Here is an 11,150-nt window from a genome sequence, read left to right as displayed (position 1 = left end):
TGTGTTTACTGTTAAGACTGTGAGCCGCCATGTTGGTGTGACGTCACTCTAGGAGCTCGGAGTTGCTGCACTGAGACAGTCCCGAGTCGGGAATTCCGAATTGAGGGAGCGTTTCACTTGAATGCAGCACACATACACCACCTACTTTTTTTCCCCCCCTTTACTCCATCAACAATGTTTACTAAAGTACACAGTCTCTAGATAATCAAAGAAAGAGGTTGTACATATTATCGTTATAAATCTTCATAGCAGTATGAAGAAATACGGTAAAAGTAAAAAGCCGTCCGGAACTGTAGTTCCAAGGTGCTGGTTTCTACTCGGATGGGTTTGTGGCGCACACAGGTTTTCTCTGCGACTGTTTGAGATGGCGCTCAGTCTGTAAGGAGAGCGAGGCCTGTGTTGTCATTTCTGTTGATAAAGATAGTTGAGGCAGACACAGCAGAGATGATGGACGGGGGGAAACCCTCGTTGGCGCTTGTTTATCAGGCTGTACAGGCGCTTTATCACGACCCGAATCCCACCGGGAAGGAGCGAGCTTCGGTGTGGCTGGGAGAGCTGCAGAGATCGGTAGGCTAACCAGGAACCCTTGGTTGGGTTGGTTTGGTGGGTGGGGGGGATTGGGATGTGACACGGGCCTCTGCACCACCAGGCTGAATGATTTATTAATAATCCGTGTGTTAGTCTTTAGGCTATGGGATGATTTTTTGCGCAGTCTGGAGTAGTGTTTAATATGGGGTTCGGTTTTCCCCGAAACTGCTACACCGAGGGGCTCGCTGTTGCTCCACCGAGCCCAGACTTGCTACTGGGTTTGGACACGTTTACAGCCGGGTTACTTGACTTTTTAAAACGTTTTTGTCACACATAAGGTAGAAAACATGAGTGTTCTTTGGCTGAATAAACAGTGAGCAGTTTATGCTAGTGAGCATGTTAGCATTGACATGTCCGGTATTACCACAGAGCAGAGCGCGCGAGCCCTTGTGTCACTCTGAGGCGGTTTATAATTGCCCCGGTTTATTCACTCTCACAGCGTTTATTCTTATGTCTGAATTAAAACTTAGACTTGGGTTTGCGTGGGTTTTGAGGGCCACATTTCCTGTTGTCACCGCACTGGAGCTGTTTACACGGAAACGGTGATGAAGGATAAAGCCGCCTTTTCACTGCACACCGTCTCCGGGTCGAGCAGCCAGAACGCGCCCCCTAGCGACGGTGAACAAAACGCACACCTTCACTCAAGTGCAGATCCCTGGTAAACTCAGGAGCAAGATTATGGAATCAGTTTTGTGCCAAAATGTTCATACAATACTTTTGAAATATCAAACAAAAACGACAAATCAAAATACAAAAAAAGTCCTTTTTTTTTTTTTTTTAGACTGGCAAACAAATGATTCGTGTAATCGTGCAAAATATCAGTCCATTACTCTTCAGAAACCTTTTATTTTTGTTCCGCGTCTTTCTCAGTTTTGTTTGATGTAATTTATTTTGGTTGCGATTCCTGGTCTGGCTAACGCGACTTCAAAGCTCTGCGAGCATTTGGTCTGGCAAAGATATTAAGCCCAACCGTTTCCCAAAGGCGTGGTTGACCCGCCTCCCTGAAATGCCTCAAGGCCTCTGCATGCTCTTGCGACAAGGCTTTCGCAGATAGCTTTTCGCAGACAGTTGTAATTTATCGTTGAGCGGGGAGTAATAGGCGTGCGCGATGTTATTCACCGGCACAACGCAAGGGGGCGCGAAGTCGCTAGGAGTAGTTGGTGGGTGTGGTTAGTGGAGTGTTTATCCTCCGGTTACTTATAATAACTAGAACTGGAGTCGTATAGATGTCCGTACTTCCTCAGTCAACCGCTCTTTTATGCTGCTCCATCTTCGCTCGTATTTTTAAAAATGCCGGTCGTGAAAACAAACCAAACCGGGAAAGTAGGGAAGCGGAAGTGCGTGTACAGCGGATGTAGAGTGGACCAATCAGAGCCCTCTTGTCTGCGGTGGTCACAATTTTTGGGAGGTGCGCGCAGAGCATCTGCGAAGGTGGGGGGGCTACGCAGACACTGTCTGCGGCGCCGTCTGCGAGGACTGGGTTGTCAGCATAAATTGGCCTTCAGTTTGCTACTGGTCGAAGCCAGAAAAGGCTGTGACGAAGCTTAAATCAATCGCATCACTCTTTCCTCTGACGTATGTGACGCGACGGAAACTGCTTGAGTAACAGGAAGAAGATAAATACCTCCAGGCAGGGCTGCTCGTCGCTCCGTTTTCAATGAGAGCTTCCCGTTGAATGCTTTCAATACAGCATCTACCGCTGTGTCAAAGGCTTGCCGCTGCTCCATGTTCGTAATGTTTCTAGTGAATGAAGCGCTTCCGGCATAGATCCTGTAAACGATCTATGGCTTCCGGTCGCAGTTCTACTACGTCAGTGCCTTGAACACGCCTCTACCCAGGGCCGTTGGAGATGCTCAGAGTTGATTGGCTCCCGATTTTTCGGGAGCTTGGAAGAGCTGGAGATAGCTTGCCTGGCCAGACTAAGCTCGCAACAGGTCCTCGTGTTGCGTCACACTTAGGATGGGCAGGCCCAGGCTGTGCGATTCCAGCTTTCTCGTTTGCGCTCCCTGACTTTTTGCTTGCAGTTTTGGCACAAACTTCACGTGTGGGTGGGCTGTCCAGGAATGCATTCCCATTGGGTAACGTGTGTTTGACTGACAGCTACGCTCAGCCATTCCCTACTCGGATTCTGGCGGACTGTTTGACGAGTGACCGATCCATTGACGGTAAACAAGGATCGAGTGGACTTCAGTGGCGACTATGATATTGAATTAATTCAACAAAGTGTAAGTACGGGACAAATGTGTTGCAGTAGTACACATTATGCAGGTGTTTCATGGCAAGTCAAATGTTAGCCTTAGCTCCACTACCCAATATAATAGCTGTCTTGCTAACGTTAAACACACCTGCATAATGTGCACTACTGCAACACATACAACACATTTGTCCCGTACTTACACTTTGTTGAATTAATTCAATATCATAGTCGCCACTGAAGTCCACTCGATCCTTGTTTACCGTCAATGGATCGGTCACTCGTCAAACAGTCCGCCAAAATCCTTGTAGGGAATGGCCGCAACAGCCTCCGGGGGAATCGCTGAGTGTAGCTGTCAATCAAACACAAGTTACCCAATGGGAACAACAATAGCAAGACCGCGAAAGGGCGTCATTTTTAAATAAGCGATGAGATATCATGGATGCAGTAAAGCAGCAGTCATCCATTGTTGTTGCTTCAATGTTCGCGCCAAGGTTTCAGTGTAGGAAATTCATGGAAAATATCAGCCAGACCACAGGGCAGGCGACTCTGAAAAGTCGCCTGCCCCAATTTCAACTATAATCCGCTGTAATATCGCATAATTTTTGAAAAATTTTAAAAGAGGCGATGCATGTAATGTTGTATCATGCATGTAATTTCATATATTCAATTTAGTTTTATGATTTATTACTGGTGTTTATGTATATAAATGTATGTGTGACCTATGTTTGAGTTCCTATCTAACAAAAAAAAATAATGTAGTGTTAGCGCTGCTATCTTTTTTGAGAGGTCTTTGGTTCAGGTGGTTTTATCCCAAGATAGTCATACAACATTTTCAGATATTTGGAACAATTAACAATCAAAATTGTGATATTTTGACAAAACTCATGTGGTAGAACGCTGGTTTTCAAAGTCACGGACATAGATGTGACTTGGGGTGGATTTCACTGAGCTGTGTGTATCGAGCTCTCTGATCGGCTGAACCTCCGAAGCAACAGCCAATCAGAGCGCTCGTTTCATTTCTAAGAGAAAACAATATGGCCGCGCCCGCGTTGGTAAACAAACCAACAGAATCTAGCGAAAATGTCTTGAAAAGTCCTTCAATATGATGAAATATCAAGAGAAAGATGAACCCCCTCAAAGAGGGACCGCCCGTGTGGCTGGTAACTTAAATTCATTCCGCCCTTGCTGCAAACTGACCGCGACGGGCGGTGGGGCGGGCACCCATTTCCTACACTGAAGGTTTATGCAAACGCAGCGACGTAACTGATGTATACAGTGACGTAATGACGTGGCTCCCATTAGCACCCCGAGCTATGGAAAAGCAAGCTGGTTTGCAAGTTGAACGAGTTGTGAACCAGCACCAGCACTGGCCCCGAACCAGCCCTGGAACTGATTTGGTGGAAAAGGGGTAAATGGGAGCGCTTGGTCTACACAGGCTGTGCACTGAAACCGTGCAAAGCTCGCGCAGCCTGCTGGCTGTTCCGCAGGTGACGTCACGAATCTGGCTCCAGACTCCCTTGGGATTTTTCCAGACGCGTTTTATTTTATTTTTTTTCTGCTGTAGACAGACAGCCTTGTGCAAAATCACCCTTCTGGATGAGTGTGTAAAGGGACAGACTTTCAAATAAAAAAAAAACAAAACACGAAATTGGTCCAGAATATGCCCTTTTAAACATTTCATTAAAATAAATAATAACCAAAAAAACCCCCCCGTCACCTGCTGTATATGTTTCGTGAAATGTGATGGTTTAAGGCAATTTGGTGCACAAAATATTCCTGTTGATGCCAGAAGTGGGTGTGGTCTATACCGGAAGTCCTTTTCATTCGCCTTCTCAGTCTGAATGAATCGCAGAGTCCTGAATATGGTCCTCTGGCTGAGAACAGGGATTAAGCAGAGACTGATTGTTGGCGCGCCCGCATCTAAGACGCACTATAATGAACGCATTGTCGAGAGGGGCAGGGGCCAATATGGATGCGAGCATTTTGTACCCTATTTGGAATGTTTCGTGGCGTATTACTTGACTTCATGGTCTCAATATCGAAAATCTTGCACAAATATGCAACTTCCAACATAATTATCTAGATATTCAACAGATTTCAGCATCGGATGAATTTGTTTTGACTGCCGCCATATTGAATGTACGTCGGACCCGTTCGTGTATTTACGCCGCCCCGTTTGTAGCGTCCCAAGCGAGTAAAACCTGATCCAAGTCTTTCGCTAGGTGGCGTCTTAGTCTATGTATGAATATTCGAAAGAGACAAGAAAACATGGATAAGAAAAAAAAGAAAAATACATCTATTTTGTCATTCTTCGGCAGAAAGAGAGTACATTCACCTGAAAAAACTGATACCCAAGGTAATTAGTCATACTAGATTTACACACATCCTGATTTTGATGATTTAATCAACTGTTGTATCATTAGTATCAGACATTATTAATTTTCAAGCTCCATAGCCTGAATTTGAACCCAAGATTGAAGATTCAGCATCCCATCTGATTCTCTGAAATTAGAAGTAGAGATGATTAGAGACAAGCAGAATTATGGCCCTTTTCCACTACCCTTTTTCAGCTCACTTCAGCCCGACACGGCTCGCGTTTCGACTACCTCAGAGCAGCATGACTCGGCTCGCTTCAGCCCTGCTCAGCACCCAAAACTCGCACGGTTTTGGAGTGGGGCTGAAGCGAGCCAAACCGAGCCGAGTGGGGCTAGGGGCGTGAGGAGACACTCCCCTGTGCACTGATTGGTGAGAAGGAGTGTCCTCACATGCCCACACGCCCTGCGAGCACGCTGGGATCTGTAAACACCGTAAACCCGGAAGAAGAAGAATTATGAATTACGAGAATTTCTGAAGCCTTATGCGCCTCGCCTCATCTATACGCTCTTGCCAGTATCTGTTGGCGTTGTCGGTGACAACAAGCCACAGCACCAAGACCAGCAACACTAACGACTCCATGTTTATTGTTTACTATCCGGGGCGTGAGACTACCGCTTAAAAGATCACTGATGTCACTGTTTGCGCCGCCTAACGACATCACGTGACGTCCACCCACTTTCGCTAACTCCACCCAATATGTCCACCCACTTCCAGCCAGCACGGTTCAGCGCGGTTGTAGTTTAAATGCAACTCCAACAGCCCCACTCAGCCCAACTCAGCCGCGTTGGTAGTGGAAAAGCGGCATTAGACCGTCACAGCATGCAAAAAACAAACCCATTCTTGTGCTATAATTTACAAGGAGGAGATAATATAGATGTGATATATAGTGGCCTGTGGTTGAATTCCAAAATATTGCCATTGATTAAACAATATCTCAATATATTTGGTTGAAGCATTGATTTTTGTCATCTACATTGCTTCATATGGCTTCTAATACCAAAAAAAAAAAAGAATTGAGAAGAAAAAAACAGCCCCTGGGCTGCCCCAGCTGTTCATTGGGCTCGCTTCGCTCATTAGGTTCGCTTCAACTGAAGGATAATCACTGGGCCCCCCATTGTAGAAATGAGCCCCTGTTTTTTCCCAGGAGGGGCCCTGTGGGCCCCTTGACCTGCAAAACAATCTGTGTCTCTGATTAAGATTTTATTTGTAATGATATCGATGTTTGGGTTCTGACCAGATAGACACCCAGTACATCACAGGCATTTAGCAGATGCTCTTATCCAGCTTGTGGAGCAGTTGGAGATCTGTGCCTTGCTCCAGTCTCGGGAATCAAACCTGCGACCTTTTGTTCCCAAAGCTGCGTCTCTAACCTTTCGGCCATGGTTTCTCCATGGAAGTATCAGTTTAGTACAAGTTCTCGATACCTGTCCCGAGTTGGGCATTGTGACCTTTGTGTCCAAGAAATCCAAAAGTGACTAAGTCAGCAGGGAGGGCAGGTTTGTTTAAAGATCCGAACCCTTTGAGCTCTTCTCATCGTGTTCTCTTTAAATCGCTCATTTCTTCGCTGTTCTTGACGCCTTTGCTTACGTTTTGCTTGATACGTTTTATCTGTTTCTCGATTTGAGCAACTAAAAACAGTGCAAAAATGAAGCATTACTGAAGACCAATTTAAGGCGTGTAATCATCACGTCTGCAGCTGTCATATTTGGAGCGGTGTATTGTAATTCACCATAACGGTTAAGTTCATGCTGGAGCGATGACCATGACACCTGCTCACAAATGTTCACTCCACTCATCCTGCATTCGCTGAGCGATCTGTCTGATGCTTTCGGTTAATCCAGGAGTTGAAACTTTTCCAGCCTCTGTCAGGGACATTACTGTGGACATTCAACCGTCCAGTGCTTTGTCAGCTGGGTGCCTGCTGTCTGACATGCAGGGTATTATCTAGAAATTGAAAGAAGGGGGTCCGGGGGTATGCTCCTCTGGGAAAATTTTTGAAATATTGAAGCAAATCTGGGGCCCTCTGGTGCAGTCATGGCATGAAAAAGCAGTTGAGACAAGCTCAGGTGATTTAGGTAGTGAATTTCTGAAAAAGGAATCGGTCAACTCAAATAATTTCAAGAAAATTCTTTATTTTATAGCACGTGCCGCCTTTGTGCCTAAAGGTAAATAAGCATTAGAGGTTTCACACATGCCTCAGATGAGGTTGCATGAAAAGGTCTGCGGCTTCCTCAAATAGAAAGTCCTCAAAGCCCATCTTGGTGGAGCTCAGACGAACAAGGCAGTCCGATGCGGTACTACTGATACCGATACTAAGTTGGCTGCAGAGGCCAACCTTTATTCTGTTGCTCCAGCTGAAGACCCTTTCAGCCTCTGCGTTGCCAACCACACAACCAACCAGTGTGTGTATGATATATGCAGCCTAACAATGTGTTAATAATCAGACTGACAGCATTTAAATAGAAGAACATCCATTCGGTCACGATGCGCTCCGTGGACATAAAATGACCCTGAAAGAAAACCCAGTTCCTGTTGAGTACACATTTGAATCTGTTTTAAATAACTGTGAAGCTCAGCGTTTGATATGTGATAGAGATATTCAGTGAGGATGCAGGAAGTTCAGTGAGAAAGGGGGGGGGAAAAAACTTTTATGTACTTCATGTGTGTTTTTTCCCAAGCAGTGACCTTTTAATATTTTAAATTCAGATCATCCATGAAAGTTTAAATCATAAGTTGGGGAAACGCTGGGAGAAACGTAGAAGCACAGAATCTTTCTGGGATACAGCAGCAGCACTGGAATTGAAGGAGGTCTGTGGTTTTCAGTCACAGAAGGCTGTTGGTCAGAAATGGGCAGGAGTGGTAAGGTGCACATTTTGGTTTTATCTGTTCAGATAGGACAAAAGGTCAAAGTCCCTTCCCACGCCATGTGGCGCATAGGGTGGCGCCAGTCTCCGTTTCCGTAGCCCTCGGCCTCTCGCCTATTACATAGCTAGGGTTACAGTAGGGGGCTAGTCCTCTGGTAACCGCGAGAGTTTGACTCCCCACTCGCATCTGTATTGCAGTGTGCCTTGCCAGACGGCAGTCGGTACCATTTTTATGATGGTATGACCCGACCGTGAGTAGAACTCTCAATCTCCCGATCGAGAGGCGGACGCGCTAACCACTTGGCCAGCTCGCGGTAGGATAAGAGGTAGCACTATACATATGCACACGTTGAGTCTTGGGTCTCGCCTCGTCGACAGGTCTCAGTGTTTGGAAAGTAGTCAAGTTTATTTGTATAGCGCTTTTAACAATAAACATTGTCGCAAAGCAGTAGGGCTGAACGATTTTAAGAAAAATTTGAATTGCGATTTTTCTGGCAGATATTGCGATTTCGATTTCAACCGTGATTTTTTTCTTAAAATCGAGTTTCAGTGCAAATTAATTAATACAATGAATTCCATAAAGCTAATGCAAGAATGAAAACTGAGGTCAACAGATTTCAAATGTAGGCCTGTTTATTAACATTGAGTGCCTGAGGAACAAGTTATAATAACTTAAAATAATAAAAAGAGAGCCATCTTTCTTAAGTAAACTTTTGCTTCTTTTACTTTTCCCATCTACAACATATTTCAGACTTAAAAAAAAGGTTGATCAATGGCTCAGCAGCATCAAAATATTGCACTTTTGTAAAAGAATGTACATAAGCAGCCGGCGAGGGCCTTTCTGTGCGGAGTTTGCATGTTCTCCCCGTGTCCGCGTGGGTTTCCTCCGGGTGCTCCGGTTTCCCCCACAGTCCAAAGACATGCAGGTTAGGTTAACTGGTGACTCTAAATTGAGCGTAGGTGTGAATGTGAGTGTGAATGGTTGTCTGTGTCTATGTGTCAGCCCTGTGATGACCTGGTGACTTGTCCAGGGTGTACCCCGCCTTTCGCCCGTAGTCAGCTGGGATAGGCTCCAGCTTGCCTGTGACCCTGTAGGACAGGATAAAGCGGCTAGAGATAATGAGATGAGATGTACATAAGCATTATAAATTATAATAAACAACAAAGTAGAGCCAAAAAGTCTTACCTTAAAAGTAGTGCAAGAATGGCTCAAGGGAGCTAGCTTATGAACATTAACAACATCAGCAGCAGTTACAGAAATTCAACCCCTGTACTCAGAAGCCTGTGCTTCTTTTTCACACAAAGTGGCAAGAGGAAATGAAATGTAATGGTAGTAAAAATAAAACATAATAATAAAAAAACGTACAAATGACCCTGCATTTTCCCCATCTACAAAAGATGTCAAACATTAAAAAAAATGCCATTGCATCTCTGCCCCAGGCGTTCCACAGTTAAACAAAAGCAGTATTGGGAGACTTCAAAGTTTACCCGTGAAAGGGTTAATTTTTCTAGTCTTCTCACAACCCGTCTTAAAATGCAGATGATCCACGAGTTACACATTTGTATATTGAAAACCTGTGTTCTTGAAGCATTTTGCAATAAACTTGTGTGAAATTAATGCAAAAATATTGAATATAAAGCTGCTAATGGCGATAGACAGCCTTTCTATGGCGTTTCTGTTGTTAAAGTAGCCTTGCGCTAACAGTTTGTCAGCTAACGACAGCTTGACAGCAAACTTGTCAGCGTTTCGTTTTTTCACCTCCCAAACTGTATTTCAGTGTTCCGAAACAGTCAAGACCCACTTCAGGCAAACGAATTATGATTGTTACCGGTAAACTGACTTTAAGGGACAGAGAGGGCAGAGTAATATAGCAGAGACTAGAGGGACTCTGCGAAGATAATACGCACTCTTAATTACAAACATACACACTCGCACAAACACAGGTTCCTGTACTTACCAATTGCAAGATGCAGTCTGTGTCCGAAACACTGCAGTCTGGTCCATTGGTTAAGTTCCATTGCTTTTATCATATTTGTAGCGTTGTCTGTTGTTATGCACGTCTGGGCCTCTTCTTTTAGACCCCAGCTTGACAAACACTCTTTCAGCCCCATGGCAATATTCTCTCCGGTGTGGTCAGTGGGGAAGTATGGCCGACGTGCTGTTTTTCTTTGGGATCAAATCCCCTGACTCCGCTTCAGCTCCCGCTTCAGCCATGTCTGAAATTGAATGACCAGCTACACTGATTGGAGTGGATAACACGTGACCTGTCCACGTGCAGCATGCAGCTTCTTGATTGGTAGCTGACAGAGTGTTTTTACACCATGCTGGGGCAATACGCAGAGCATACATGTGTGAAATTATTGACGAAACAAAACATGGGTCAGTTTAGGAGCACTGAGAAAAACTGCGGCTTTGACGATCCCAAAATCGTGTTGTCTGAGATCGCGATTTTCGGTCGAAAACGATAGATCGTTCAGCCCTACAAAGCAGCTTTACAGAATTTGAATGACTTAAAACATGAGCTAATTTTATCCCTAATCTATTCCCAGTGAGCAAGCCTGTGGCGACGGTGGCAAGGAAAAACTCCCTCGGACGACATGAGGAAGAAACCTCGAGAGGAACCAGACTCAAAAGGGAACCCATCCCAGGGTTTCCCACAGAAATTCTGGAGACTATGGGGGGGGGGCGTGTCCGGTTGAATTGCAGGGGTGCCCGGGGGTTGTTTAAAATTGAGTGATATGTTAAATATTAAGTTATTACTGAAAAACTATTGATTAAAAAAACAAAGACACTGAGAAATGGTCCTATAAACAACTTTTCCAATATAAAAGATTACCAGGACTACAAACATGCAGAAAAATAGGCTTTACTTATCCAAATGCACCTGTTGGTTCAAAAGTTAAAGTGCAGAGAACCTCACAGCACAACATGAAGTTACCTTAAAATATAATATAAATGCCTCAGCTTTCATGTAAGAAAAAAAACACTATTAATACTAGTACTGTGTGCAGGCAGTCTCTCCTGAAGACTAAATTAAACAATAATTATAAACTAATAAAATAAATGTCTCAGGCTTCATGGAAGAAAAAAAAAAGTTTGAACAGAATCTCACAGTATGATGCTG

At 44.6% G+C, this 11,150-nt stretch overlaps 1 protein-coding gene across 1 annotated transcript in view; it reads left to right on the top strand.

Moving 5' to 3' along the window:
• The first annotated feature begins 203 nt into the window (after positions 1 to 203).
• Positions 204 to 11,150, top strand: part of tnpo3 (transportin 3) — a 158,078-nt gene continuing 147,131 nt past the window's right edge. Inside the window, exon 1 of the mRNA XM_060903881.1 lies at positions 204 to 567. Coding sequence (XP_060759864.1) covers positions 445 to 567 — 123 coding nt within the window. The 5' untranslated portion in view covers positions 204 to 444. The remainder of the gene's footprint in view (positions 568 to 11,150) is intronic.

The sequence above is a fragment of the Neoarius graeffei genome, chromosome 21 (assembly GCF_027579695.1).
Source record: "Neoarius graeffei isolate fNeoGra1 chromosome 21, fNeoGra1.pri, whole genome shotgun sequence".
NCBI lineage: Eukaryota > Metazoa > Chordata > Actinopteri > Siluriformes > Ariidae > Neoarius > Neoarius graeffei.
Note: the sequence above shows the minus strand (reverse complement) of the source record. Positions and strands in the feature narration are given on the sequence as shown.